The sequence below is a fragment of the Mercenaria mercenaria genome, chromosome 4 (assembly GCF_021730395.1).
Source record: "Mercenaria mercenaria strain notata chromosome 4, MADL_Memer_1, whole genome shotgun sequence".
Classification (NCBI taxonomy): domain Eukaryota; kingdom Metazoa; phylum Mollusca; class Bivalvia; order Venerida; family Veneridae; genus Mercenaria; species Mercenaria mercenaria.
Window position 1 is genome coordinate 78,254,335 of NC_069364.1, and position 15,747 is coordinate 78,270,081.

The following is a 15,747-nucleotide window of genomic DNA, read 5'->3' on the forward strand; positions in this document are numbered from 1 at the left end:
ACATCTGTTGTTGAAATTAATTTGAGCTGCTTCTTTCCAGCATCGCCTCGGATGCCTGGTAAGCAGAAGTGCCAGGCTGTGAGGACCCATCAGCCATAGTTGTCATGTCAGTATTCATGCCCCTGAGCTTGCTAAAACCCATGTCACGTAACTTTACCACATGGAAATTTTGTGAAACAAGTATATTTTTCGGCTTTATATCCCTGTGAATGATTATTGAATCTTGTGAGTGCACAGTGGCTTGTGATACCTTTAATGAAACAGTCAACTTCACTGACTTAGTCATGGCATTTTTTTCATTACAGAAGAGACAGTTATCCAATGTGCATCCTTCAATAAGTTCAGAAACCAGATATAGCTGATCACTTACTAAGGCATATGCCATCAGCAGTACACTATTTGGATGCCTTAACTTACTATGTACACAAAGTTCACGGTCAGTGAATGGTTTTGCAATCTCCATTCTCTTCATAACAATCTCCTTTATAGCAACTCTAGTCCCATTCCAACACCCTTCGTATACAGTACCAAATGCCCCATTTCCTATTTCTTTACTCTTTCTTAATGTTTAAATCGTTTAAATGCATCCTTGGTACACATAGAGATGCCTGAGTTTGTGACTGAGTGATGGATGCCTAAAGCTGGACACTTCCTCCATTTTGTATTCCCACGTTTTCAGTACGTAATAAATAAATAGTAAGTAATAACAAATAAGTCATAAGAAGTAACTAAAATGTCCCTCCAGGGCTTCCGTACTTTACCCTATTACACTTAAAATTATATTATTGTATTGTTTATAAAGTCAAGAATATTTACATATGTGATAATAAATTGTCATGCTTTGGAAAATATGATTCATTTGCCTCTAAAGTAAAAGAAATTGAAAAGTTTACTGTTTTTCACTATATGTTTAATATAAGCAACGTTGATACTTTTAAAACAAAGTTGGAAGCAAGAAGATGTTCAGTTAGAATAAATATTTTCACATTAAATTAAAGAGAAGAAATTGAAGTTTACTGTCATATCTGGTAAAATATTCACAAACCAAAAGACATATTTGAATTTAATCATTAAAAATAAATTTCCTATATAATCTATTGCTCAAAGTAATATCAATAGGGAAACCAATATTGATTACCGGATAATTTTCAAGGGGGACAACCTACTATGATAAGCCAGTCAAATATAATAAAAGCTGGGGATGGCACAAATTGATCAACTAGGAAAAAATAATTGTTTGCCTGGCCGTTTGTTCAGGTTACATAAAAAATCAGGAATGTCGATCACTCTGTGGAAAACTCCTGTAAAAACTCGAAATGGAAAAATCGCCTCTCAATATATTCCACAGCAAAGTCATATTGATATTGAAAAACAGTCTTTGCATTCCAAAATTTTATGAATATACCCACAAATAAAGGAAGAGACATGTCGAAGGCATAAACGGTCATTACGAGAGGCAGGCACGAACAAAATAAACAGTTGACCTTCTAATACTTCTAACTTACCAAAACAGTTCGCATCATTCTTGACTAGTATATGTTTGATCCTAAAAATTCTGCCAATTCACATATTCAAGCCTCGTCCTTTGGGTTTGTTTGTGCATTTATTTTCATGGATTAGCTTAAATATAATGTAAGAGATTATAGAGCCATAATCTTCCTCTTTTCCATGCCTTGAATACTGAATGATAAGTTAAATGAACAGATAGCCAGACATCGGTGTCAAATTGACTTAATATCAGAACACACTCATACAAATAAATCATGGAGAACAGTTGTCTATGATGTATATATCCTATGATAAATTCACTCACTACAAACCTTCAGAGTCCGAGGTCTTAGGTCACAACGACACAATTATAGGTCACTTAACGACTTTCCAGATTTTTGGCGAGGGAGGAAGACAATTGGTTCCAACTGGACATTATTATAGGCGTGGACTGTGCATCAATATACTTTCCAATTAAGACCGAAAAATGACTTAACGTTAGAATGACTATTAACTAGAAGTGCTGGCTCTATTCTTGAACAACAAAAAACGAACAAACTTGTAATATAAAAACATAACTTGCACTTTAATAAACACAATGAACACAAAATAATACATATTAGTACATGTTAGAGAGAAATAAAATGTAACACAAATTATTCTATTAAAGTAACATTGTACTTAAAGTGAAAATTGCTGCAGGGTTGCAAGATATTTCAGACAGATACTTAGTATGTACTTACACATGCAAAATAAGCTTTTCTGAGAAAATAAAGTTTAGATTCCTTAAGTTTGTGATTAAGCCCGTTAAGGTGGATGCTACATATTCCTTTTCCGAAGGAACAATTGAAAGTCTGAGAGTTTCTAAAAAAATGGAGAGAGTTACTATATCCTACTCTATCTTATTGTAATATTGTAACAACTGCAATTACGTCAATAAATATTGTTTAAACCAAGTGGAAGACCCGTGACTGACCTGCTTTGATATGTTTCGTCTTGTCATTCATGCAAAAATAGAACCACAAAGTTTAAAAATAGAAACACAATAAATAATGGCAAACTGATTGCAATATCTTTCAAATAACTAAAAATTATTTTACAACTGTGAATTTTATGAAACTTTTGTTTATATCAATAACAGAAATTTTGAGGATTTTATACCTATGTTCACAATGAAGATAACTCTTGCCTGAGGTTCTTACAAGCATTGATCAATGTCCTTGTAAATGTCCTCGTACTGTCTGGAAAATGACGACGTGTTTAAACACAATATTTGTGTACAAAACGAAAATTTGGATATATTCGTTTGTAAATGATTTATCATTGCTTCACTGCCTAGAGATGTTTTTATCAGGATGTTCATTTAAAGAGTTTTTAACAATTTGATGATAAAGTGAATTATCAAACAGTATTTCAAGAAGCTGATATCATACTTTTGCATGCAACAAATGTCATATATATATAAACATGTGTAGTAATAAATAACAGGTAGGATTATAAAGGTATATTCATATCGATCTGTAGTTACTATGCCGATCTAACGGTTTTCTCTTAGTCCTCTGCCTACTGAAATGACATTGAGTATACTTGATATACGAGCATTTTTGTGTCTTGCACACTAGACCTTTTGGTATCATTCAGACGTGTAAGCAGTCACTTTACACTGGCCCGTCACTGCTATATATTGTTGTAGTTACGAAATATGATATGATGCACCAAAACCTCTGTGATTTTCCCACTTAACGTTCCGTCGTGGTGCCCAAATGTGTTTTCAGTCATTTGTTTGACATGTGTTAGTTGTCAAACCTTTTACTTTGCTTAAGGTAATTCTGCACGTTTGACAAACCGGAAGTGATGGCGTAACGTTATTTATCCGGAAAACGTAGAATAAAGCCTGGATTCGGCCTTTGGAAATGAAAATCATTTTATGAATTAATCGCAACCTGTGAGTAAATTTATTACAATGATACTGTTGCTATATTTCTAAAGTCAAAATATGGTATTAAAAGTTTAAAACATATGACACATTAAATAATTCAAAATAATGTCTTAAGATTAGCGTGAAATGTCCGGTTCATTTTAATCATGGTCAAATATCTTAAAAATAAGCGCAAGGACCTATACATTTTATTTCATCAAATTACAGACCATGCCTTCATTTACAACTGTGAGAAGTTTCATCAAAATCTACATTACAGAAATATTTCCATTCGCGAAAATATTCTGAAAGTTATGATTTTCACATAGACTCACTCACATTATGAAATGTTGCGTGAGGTCCATATTTTTCAAATCAGTCTAGCAAAAAATCAAGCACACGACCCTAACCTTTTTATTTGCTGATCTATGTATATTCTGAAGTTTTGAAACATCGGAGTTTAATGAAATTCTACATTGTAGAAAAAAAAAATAATCCAAACGTGCAGAACTACCTAAATAATTATGTTTATAGTTTCATTATGTACATACCCATATACTAACTGCTATATGTTTTAAGTCTGAAAAAGTTACATTCTGTGAATATGGTTGTTCCAGTGCTATTTTTGACTTTGTTTTGTTTTTACTTGACTAGACACATGCTTATTTAACTAATCAAATACTTTTCACTTTGAAAGTAAAACTGTTTTATACACGTCTTCATCTTCGTGACAATAAAGGTAAACCTAATATTTTAAGGTAATAACTAAATCAAGATCTCCTTTAACTGTCCCAGTTTTGAAACTATCTCCGGATTTCAGCTGTAGGTTCCTTGTGTTTAATTTAGTGATACAATAAAATAAAAGATGCATTTGCAGTTGACTCAAGTACATTATTGTAACAGTTTTAAAAACGGTGTAGGCTAAAATCGTGTACACAAATTTAAGATCTTTAAACAAGTACATGTATAAAAATGAAAATATTTAGAAAGTACAAAATGTATGTTATTAACGGGACTTGACTATTTTAATAGTCGAATAACTCAGTTTCTAATATCGAGACAAAAGAAAAACTTACAATTGTAAAATAAATTGATCACTACAGAGTAATCTTTAGACACATCTAGCATTGCATTTTCTCTATAATATATAGATAATGCTGCATTGTTGTAGGAAATAACATCTTGAAAAAATCAATCGATGCAAGAAGTTCGAAAATTAAAATTGTGTTGAAATTTTTGTTATGTTCTAAAACCTGCAACTGAAGACTACATTGGCCAAAACAGACACATTGAAAAACAATTTCTCCTACAAGACTTGAGCAAGACATTTTTGACGTTTCGGTATAATCTGGATACTTTTGAGATGCTCCGAGTTTCTAGACACGGACAGAACGATATGCATTTCATAGTACTGAAACCTTTTGATCTTATTCTTGAAATGATCATCTCATTATAAGTTTAGCATTAAGCACTGTTTTCACCATTCTTCTAAGATGGCTGAGTTGATGTGACGTCATTTCCTGCCACATACTGAACAGTCTGCCATTGGCCGCCAGGTCCTGTAAGTTGTCGTTTGTTTTGACCATGCGTAAAGTGGAGTTATAGATGCTGTGAGCAGTAAGATTCTTGGATCCTTCGTCGTTGGTAATAACTACTACCGTATGTGCTGAAATATAAATACATGTACATGTATATAAAAAGAATACTAGAAATTATATATTTACTACAGTCAAACCTGTCAGTAAAGATCGCCCTTGTATAATGGAAAAAAGTAGCCCTTTGTAGCCTTGTGGCCTAAATATATATTGCCAATAAATAAACGGGAAAAATGTTTTTGTAAGTTTTATATTTGTAGCTGTGGGTGATCTGTAGGACAACAGTGGATGCGTATGCGTATGTATACGTGTCTAGAGCGGACGAATGTATTTTAGACTCGATAACAAATCATATTTATCATAGAAGCGTGTAAAGGCCGCCATGTGACAGAGAAACTGTATACAGTAGCACAGTATTACTTTAATGAAAGTAGAAAATCAAACTTTACTCTTCAAGTCAGCTGATATTTTAAACAAGCGGGTGTGTTCAATATGGCTATACACAAGTATTTGCCGCCTTTCAGAAGAGATTGTTTTTAAATTTCCAAAAAGCAGGATGGAAATCATCTATAAAGAAGTCACAGAGTTTAGTAACAAATGAAATCAATATGTGGAAATTATCAATATTTCATCTTCTGCCACCGAAAAGCCTAATCGTTCTTTATCAAAACGTCTTAATATGAAGCGGCAGTTATCGTGCCAATAAAACATGGGACTACATATGAACAATTTACGTAAAAAAAATCCTAGAAAAGTTTCTATCGTGTTATCAATATTTTCTTAAATACCCAATTTGCTCTACAGTTAAATTGCATCACGTAAATTAACGACAGTTGAGAAAAAAGATCCATTTACAATACAATGCTGAATTAGTATTTCATGTATACTGAGTGAATATGTCATTTTAGACACTAGTCTATATGGCTGCATTTCGATATTGTGTTTGGGAATTTTCGTGAGGATGGCAAAAGAGTTTTGCAATAAAAGCACATCTACAAAACTATTGAATATCTAGCTGAATTCATGTTTGTTCCTACTATCATGATATGAGATTATTCGCTGAATAAATTATGGTCATATCTTCCTAGATATGTTATATGTTTATTGACTCGCATACTATCGGCTGGTACTTCATACAGATAGATGTCATTCATGGTGAATATTTCAATAAAACAGGGGTAAAGAGCATGTTTTGTAGTAAGCGGGTGTCAAGCAACATGCAGCAATATCATGAATTTACAGACTTTGAATAGTTGCTTCCACCAGTATGTGTATCGGAAGGCGTGCAATGTGACAGTGGGTGGGCGAATGGGGGAATGGGTATTTTAGTTTTCCTTTTTAAAGTCAATACCTTGAACATTTTTGAAGTTGTACTCCGGACAAAAATATCAATACAAAAGACAAATCTGACATTTGAATTCAAATGTGATCTTTCCCTCCGACCTACCAACTAAGTGCACTGCACATCGTCTCATTGTTATCTACCTACAGTCAATACAAATGTACATTGAATGGGTATTATGTTATGCTCTGGACACAAAATACGACGGACAGATTTCACCTTGCTGTAACCATGACCTTTGACCTACCGACCTGCTTCATAGTACAATTTTAAAGTCAATATATTGAATAGTTTCACTTTTGAAGTTGTGCTCTGAACATAAAATACAGTTAATGGTTATTAAGTTATGCTCTGGGCACAAAATATGATTGACCTTTGACCTACCGATACGGTTTCTGAGCTCTGCATATTGTCATATTGCTATCTACGCATTTGCGTCAAAAGTCAATACCTTGAAGATTTATTGAGTTATGCTCCTGACACGAAATATGAGGGGAACATTTGACCTTTGAGATTCATTTGCGATCTTGACCTTTGTCATTTTGATATGATTTATACGCTTCGCACATTGTGTTATTGCCACCTGTCTATCAAATTTAAAGTCAATACCTTGAATGTTTATCACATTATGCTCTACATACGAAATAAGACAGACGCACAGATACACGCTCAATCTAATAAAGGTAAAAAAACAATGGAGAGCGCCTACCTCCGATTGATTTTGTGTATTTAACTGTTGTGAATACAAGGTCTTTCTCACATCCATTGATATAAAGTCCCCTTGATTCTAAATCAACCAGTATGACGTAAAGTTTAACATGTGGTATGTTTCTGAGGTCCTCCATTGAAAATATAGCGTAAAACGGTTTCATTGCGACCTTTAATCCTTCAAGATGGCGGAACATGGCTTCTGTCAATTTTAAAATGAGGCTGTCGGCGCTGTCACGTTGAAAACATATGACGCAAACTTCGTTTCGCAAACCGGCCATATGTTTAGCGGTTCCTTGATTTGAAGACGTCTGAAAAAGGGGTATAAAGGGTTAAAACCTAATTGCTGTTGTTTGTCCAAGACATATATTAGAATATATAGTTATCTTTTTAGTTGAAAATATATATAGATGGATGGCTGTTTACTTCAGGTTGAAAAAAAAACTACCTATTTCTATGTCTTAAACTTTATTAATTCATAACCATTTGAAGAGTTTTGTGACAAGCATGACAACATTGTATGCTATCCGGGAGTTTTGGGTAAACTGATGCAAAGCACAGCTGTTTGTGCAAGGAACTTACGTGTTATTCAAACCGTAATAAAGAAAATAAACAAAACAATGTTAAAATTAAAAAAAAGAAATACTGCGCCGTGTGTTGTGATTATGCTGATGAATGTTCAATGTATATCAGTATACATGTGAATTACTGGAATTACCTTTCTTTCAATTTTTGGCCGTTGGATCAGTTTATTCAGTGCCGGTCTGAAATCTGCGACAGGGCCCAACAATTCCAGGATTCTCGGTCTGAATGTACAAAACATCTGCAGCATGAGAATCAGCAAAATTATCGCCCCTAGCGTCTCTGTAATGGAATTACATATAAATAAATAAATAGTTTTCTACCAGTAAATCACATAAAACAATCACATGACTAATACAGTCCTGGTGTTAATGAGTGTTTTGGGAAAGTAAAAATAATATGTTGAAATTGTATTCTCCTGTTAAATCGCTAGAGGTAATGTTTCGCTTCTTATAATAATCGAAAATGATTTATTTCCTACTTATAGACGGAATCTTTACAATATTTGGTTTTTAGTTCAATTTGACTTCAACCGTAGACTGTATCACAAAGTTGTCCAAATTAAGGACCATAAAAAAACACAAAAATCCCCTTCCTCAGTTCACCTCGGTATATTAAAGTAATAAGAGGTCTGAATATAAGCATGGTAAAAAATGCATACCGTCTGAATTAACTCTTGCAGACAAGTCTTTATATTTTGATTCCAGATTTGCATATTCATGTGTGACATTGTCCAATTTTTCCAGAAATAATGCCAGTTTTCTGTCCAGAGAACCATATATATCTGACTGGTCATTTATTTCCCGTGCAATGGTTTCACGTGCAAAAACCTGTTCTTTGAACGCCATTTCCAGAAGCTGCAGACGATCGGATAGTTCATCATACACGTAACTTCTTGGACAGTCTGTGATTGGCTCGGATGAATCTTGGCTTGTATCATGCTCATTCCGCGGCTCAGGTGGCGAATAATGAGCTATAGTGGTACCATGTAAAGAAACAAGGAAGGAAACGGCCCACCTGAGCGTTACTAAGGCCCCAATAATGGCAAACATAAATCTGGAAAAGTAATCATATAAATTTCACTAGTAAGCATTATTCTTTGTCATATTAACTTTCATGATCTCTATGTCTCTTATTACACAATTACATGCTTTCTTCGGAGAATCATTGAAATGTAAGAGAAAAAAATACCTTGTAATTCATTCGTGTTGCAAAAATTATGGACCGGTGTAATGAAGTATTTCGACCCCCATAGAATAACGACCCCCCGGTCATTATTCTATAGAAAATGTGACTCCTTTCCTGTAAAATATTGACTCCCCTTATAAAAAACTGACTCCCTTTGAAAACTCTATAGAATAACGACCCCCGGTCATTATTCTATAGAAAAACTGACCCCTCCAAGTAAAATACTGACTCCCTAAAGATGACTCCCTTCGAATCTCATAGAATAACGACCCCGGCTATTATTCTATAGAAAAAGTGACTCCTTCCATGTAAAATACTCACTGCCGAAATTACTACATTCGAACTATCATACAATATCGATTCCCGGACATTATTCTATTTAAAAAAGTTACTCTTTCCGTGTAAAACACCGGCTCCTAAAAAGACTTTCAACGATAATATCTATTAAAAAGTGATCCCCACCAAACCTAACGGACAATTTTGCTAGATCTATAACTCTAATACTTTCCATTGCCAATAGTTAACATTTTGATTGTACTACTACTACTGGTGCAGCTACTTCTATTGCTATTACTACATGTACTTCTTCTTCTTCTTCTACTACTACTACTACAACTGCTACTACTGATACTACTATACCTGCTTCCACTAATACGTCTTGTACATCTACCTTTTCTTCTCCTGCTGCTGTTGTTGCTGTCACTTATTCCCTGTGCTGCTGCTGCTGCTGCTGCTGCTGCTGCTGCTGCTGCTACTGCAACTACCACTACCACTACTACTACTACTACTACTTTCTATTGTTGCCGCTACCGTACTTTACTGCCACTGCTAAGTATTGCAACTTCTATTAATACTAAGTTCTATGCTAGCAGTTTCTTGTGCAGTTTTCTTCTGAAGAATTACTTCATACCGAAGTTTGCAGGGATTATTGACACTGGTGTGTTTTGTAAACGTATTGTGAAATGTTATTTTCCTGAAAAAAATGTATACACCAAGATACAGCGTCTAGAAATAGAATCCCTTTTCCCGTTGCAGAATGCTCTGATTTCTGTGTCAAGTGATGGTATCTGGGGCTAATGGTCAAACAGAAGGACGGACGGACAAGGGCAAATCTATATGCCCCCCTCCCCCGAGTGGGGGCATAAAATGCAGCAGTTAGGCGTTATCATTAAATTTGACCAAATGACCGGGGGTCGTTTTTTTATGGGAGTCAATATTCTTCGTGAGGTTCAGTTTACTTCACGTGGGTGAGTCATAGTACTATGATCTGGAGGTCATAATACTATGACCGGGGGGGGGGGGGTCACTTTTTCTATAGAATAATGACCGGGGGTCATTATTCTATGGGGGTCGAAATACTTCATTACACCTGCTATTTAGTATAAGGAGTCGTGTTATTATTCAAAATACCTGCCCCTTACGCAGACTTCACCAACTCACATTTGCACTACTAGTATCTATTTAGACCCTATATTTGAAAATAATAAATTTTCAGGTTCATAAATATATATTGTAAATCAAGAAGAAATTTAAAGCTAGGGGCAAGGCTATTCGGTCCAAGCAATATCTGTACACTGCTCTGTGACTATCCACTATGGTTAGGTCAGGCCTGGGCCTATATGCATACAGCTGTCCATAAGATGTACAAACGGCCTGGATGGAATAAGTATTGCTGTGACTTGGATTCTGAGCCTATTGTTAAAACAGGTCGATCCAATCCTTTCTCGAAATACAATCACAGTTTTAACTGAGATCTTACTCCCTTTCATCACACCATTGTGACATAATACATGAATTGCAACCATGTATTTTGCTCCACATGATACCCGGTATAATTTACGTTGTTTCATCTATTCTGGTCTATTCAAACTCAGTTTCCAGAGCAACCAATTATCCTTACTGGTTTAATGTATCTTCATTTGCAAAAAATACTAGTATTGGAACTACAGCTTAATCAATAGTAAGTGCATTGAACATACTGCCATTGGATTAATTCCAAGTAAAATTATTGTGAATGTTTTGGAGTCCGTTGATAGAAATCGTACCAATGCATTTTTATGTTTAAGGATACTTAAGCTGCATTTTAATCCTATTTTTGGAACAATTCTTTTGTCCCTCAGAATTACGTAAATCGCCACAAACTGCGAACGCCAATCCACAATTTTCAAGGTTGCCCCTTTTTTAATGAAACAAATCGCATACGGACAAAAGTGTGGACCCTAAAATGTAATAACTAGCATTTGCCTGAACCTTAAATGTAATTCACTCTAGCATTCTATCGAATGTAATATTATGAAGTTTCGCACGTAATATAACCTAGCTTTCAATGTAATAAACTCTAGCCTCCTGCCTAATTAATTACTGCATTCTATCGGACCATCTATGTAACAGACTCTACAATCAAACTAAACCCTAAAAAATAATAAACTCTAAAATTCCATCGGACCTTCTAATGTAATAAAGTCTTTAGAATTTAATCATACCTCAAATGTAATATATAGGCCCCATATAGGCAATTAGCTCTAGCATCATATCGAACCTTAAAATATAAGAAACTTTATTTCAACTCGAATAAGATTCTAGCATCTTCATTGGACAAAAGGTGGTCACATGGTGATCCCCTTTTATTTCTGTGGAGGGTCAGTAGATTTTTGTGTCGTTCTAGGCTTAAAGAAGTGGTCGATAAAACAGATCAATTATATAAGGCTTGTTAGTGATCATCCATGGAAATATCTGGAGTCAGTATGATAAATATGGAAATTCGGCCAATGCCTCGCCCCCTACTTATCACACTGACCCCACATATTTCCGTCAAAGCTCACTGACAAACCCAGTATTTGATAATAGCATCCCCAGTTTCGCCCCTTTAATAAAATGCGTTATCGAATATTCAAGCGCAATGAGTTAATTTTCTAGTATCCTATCCGACTCTCAAGGTTCAATATTTCAAGACTTACTTTTCAAAGTGATGGCTCATTTAGAGCATGTGACGTATAAAACAAACTAATTGAACAATCACTATAACAAAATGCATTTAACAACGTTGACATGTTTAGCAATACTGCTTTAGAATGGAAAATCTGACTTTATTTATCTAAATATAAGTTATTAAATACAGTCAAATTCTAAACTGGTATTTCTCAGATGTAATACACTTTTAGAATCCTAGCGGACTCTTGAATGATATTGATTATATATCATCCCTTTGGACAATCAAACGAAAATAACTCTATAATGTATCCAGGGAGAAGAAGTATATCAGCTGCATTTGACTGTTACAGTCTAACCTAACAAAGTGGAATTATGCTCAAAATTTAATAATGGAACACTGAATCATACAATAACTGTTCTTTCATGCTGACCACCGAGGATTCTTACATATTTTTACTCGATGAGTATGGTTCTCAGACCAAAAGTATTCCGGTACTATTTTCTGACTCAGAAATCCTATGTAAGAAATATTCTATATTGCTGTCAGTACTTGATACGAACACTGTACATCAGAAATATTCATTCAACTATAGTCATAGACTCTAGCAATGCTCATGAGCAGAATTCACTCAACTGTACTCAATAAGTTTTATTCACTGAATAAAAGTCATAGACTCATGTACTGTCCATAAGCGATATCCAAGTGTCAGTACTTGATACGAACACTGTACATTAGAAATATTCATTTAACTATCGTCATAGACTCTAGCAATGCTCATGAGCAGAATTCACTCAACTGTACTCAACAAGCTTTATTCACTGAATAAAAGTCATAGACTCAAGTACTGTCCATAAGCGATATCCACTCAACTGTTCTCAACCTATTCACTTGGTAATAGTTATAGACTCAATCAATACTCATTTTGTACTGTCCATAAGCGATATTCATTCGATTGTTCTGAATCTATTCACTTGGTAATAGTTATAGACTCAAGCATTACTCGTTCAGTACTGTTCATAAGCAATATTCACTTAATTGTTCTTAACCTTTTCGCTTCAACTTCAACTTCAACGATATTCTCTCCAACGCCTCTGTGGACATCGACTGGAGAGGTAATAGACATAGACTTAAACATTTATCATTGTGTACTGTCCATAAACAATATTCACTCAACTGTTCTCAACCTACTCCCTTGGTAATAGTGATACACTCAAGCATTACTCATTGATTACTGTCCATAGGCAATATTCACTTTATTCACTTGGTAACAGCCATAGACCTAAGCATTACTCATTGATTACTGTCCATAGGCAATATACACTCAACTGTTCTCAACCTACTCCCTTGGTAATAGTGATAGACTCAAGCATTACTCATTGATTACTGTCCACGGGCAATATTCACTTTATTCACTTGGTAACAGTCATAGACTTAAGCATTACTCATTGAGTACTGTCTATAAGCAATATTCACTCAACTGTTCTCAACCTATTCACTTGGTTATAGTCAAGTTTTCAAGCATTCCGCATTGTGTACTGTCCATACGTGATATGCACTCTATTCACTTGATAATAGTCAAAGATTCCAGCATTACTCATTGAACACTGTCCATAGGCAATATTCACTCATCTGTTCTCAACCTATTAGATTCAAGCAATATTCACTCAATAATTATTGTTCTCAACCTATTCACTTGGTAATAGTCATAGAGTCAAGCATTACTCATTTAGTACTCACTATAAGCGATATTCACTCAACTGTTCTCAGATAGTTGAACTATCCCAATACTTATCAAATACAAAAGTAAAACTAGAAATTATATCGAAATCTAAAGAAATACTCCGTATATTATATTCTTTTATATTCAACTGAGGTAATTACAAAATTTCGTAAAAAGTATTAAAATAAACATTTCCAGAAGGGATTTAGCTCTATGTAATGAATCTTTTTGTTCCCTAATAAAGCTCTAACAGAAGACATGAAAACTGAAAAATGTCATAAAATATTGACAACATTAGCGTCCTTATTGACTAGCAACATAATAAAAGCATTTTTAATATTGTTATATTATTATCTGTACATTTATATATAAAGTTCAAATCAGTTCCATTAACAGGAAAAGGCTACAAATGATATTGATCTAAAATCCATGGAAACACGCGGCGTGACGGATCACATATAACTATGTAGTTTTTATTACTGTAAGAAGCTTATTGATTCACTTAATATGTTCATATTCAAAACTGGCAAGAACATTGATTTCTGTTGTCGTGAACATAATGAATCCATGCAAAACATGCCAGTCATACAATACCTTAATAGATTTCTTTCTGGTAATAATCAGCGAATTTCAGATATGTATGAATGCTTGATATATGATTTTAACAGTATTGTAAGTATTAATCTACATAGCATATGCATATGTCTTAGAAGATGATACTTACTTGTGCATATTTTACATTTTAAACACACGTATTAATTTTGAACCTTCTATCCATTTTACTTAGACACATCTTTTTGCACGACATACAGCTAAAAGGCGAAGTACAACTGCAAGAAAAAGCGTATTTTACTTACCCAACGACTCTGCACGGATTCGGTAATTTGTCCAAATGTCCATATTTGGTAATTCCATTGGACACGATTCCTTTTGAAGATCCCGACGACGTCGGACTCAGATCCTTTATTAAGGTATACAACCAAGATTTCTTCAAAGATAACTTCATTCTTTACCTGTGTTTAATTTGTTCCTAATAAGGTTATTTGGAAATAATAAACTGTTTAATTAATCGCAGATTTAATACACTATAGCAAGACCTACTGTATATCCATATCTATATTAAGAAACATTTTGTTATTCGACTCATTTCAAAGTAAGATATATAAAATGCATATACTAGACGTGAAATACCTACTAAACTAATATAAAAGTTGCATCAAACATTCCAGTCATTTATCAAGTAACACTCACGCTATGTATACTGTTCTGCGAGTAAAAACGGTACATGTTTCAACCATCTATGAGACATGTGGTTAGCTAACACGACACTGGTATTGAAAACAACAGATCAATAGTTCATGCGTTCAAGGCCGGGATGATCTGACAAATCACTCTAGGAAATTCCAATCTCCAATTACGTAAATGGTATAAATAACGACATGATCAATAAAATTATATCGGGAGGCTTTTTCAAAATTTTGTGGATGAGAATTATGTGGACGACTTCAAATAAAACTTATTGCACCGTCCTGATATTAAGCAATTGGCAAAATGCAATGATTATAGATTTAAATGTTCACGTTTGTCCCCTAGATCTAAATTTACAATAAGCTTATGAAGCTGAAAATACCAAGCACATGGTTTTTAATACTGGAATGTCAATCGATTGCAAGTACATTGTATTTCCAAAACGGAAGCTGATCCTTTAAGCGCACGATGCGTGACAGTAAGGCATTAAATATTTACGTTCATTATTACAGTATTGATTCTTGAGGAATGGAAGAATTTGATCGTATGACCTTACACGGAAAAAAGACACAAAAAAGACTGACGTCACTGTCACGATAGTATGAAAAGGTCTACTTTGTCTAACTGTTTCTTTTTCTTTTAACTGTTCATTTTTTCTATTTCTACATAGATCTATCTAACAAGGAAAGGACCGACTTGGCTTATTGTCAACCAGCCAAATATAAAGCCGTCCGATACAAACTTGAAACAAAATGTTTCTGCTTAAAGGGGATACGCAAAGAAAAAAATGTTCAGGACATGAATAAAACAAAACTTTCTTGGCTGTATTTACAGAATTTTTCATACTGGTTTTAATTATTTCTTCTTTGCATTTCTACGGTATTTACATATATTATAACTTGGAAAACAGGTATTCATACCGGTGGTACTACTTTTCATTTTCCAGATAATTTAAATGTTGCATGTTGCTATAGGAACCTTAGCGAGCCATATCAACTTACTTTGTAGGCTCAAATGCAATATTGC

At 34.3% G+C, this 15,747-nt stretch overlaps 1 protein-coding gene across 1 annotated transcript; it reads right to left on the reverse strand.

The window, feature by feature from the left end:
• Nucleotides 1-2,053: 2,053 nt before the first annotated feature.
• On the reverse strand, nucleotides 2,054-14,799 carry LOC123548170 (uncharacterized). Its single transcript, XM_053541749.1, has 5 exons — nucleotides 14,331-14,799; nucleotides 8,295-8,689; nucleotides 7,770-7,915; nucleotides 7,053-7,362; nucleotides 2,054-5,072 (listed from the first exon to the last, which is right to left on the reverse strand). The coding sequence occupies exons 1-5, from the start codon at nucleotides 14,477-14,479 to the stop codon at nucleotides 4,849-4,851; spliced, it is 1,224 nt and encodes a 407-aa protein (XP_053397724.1). The 5' UTR covers nucleotides 14,480-14,799; the 3' UTR covers nucleotides 2,054-4,848.
• Between the last annotated feature and the right edge of the window lie 948 nt (nucleotides 14,800-15,747).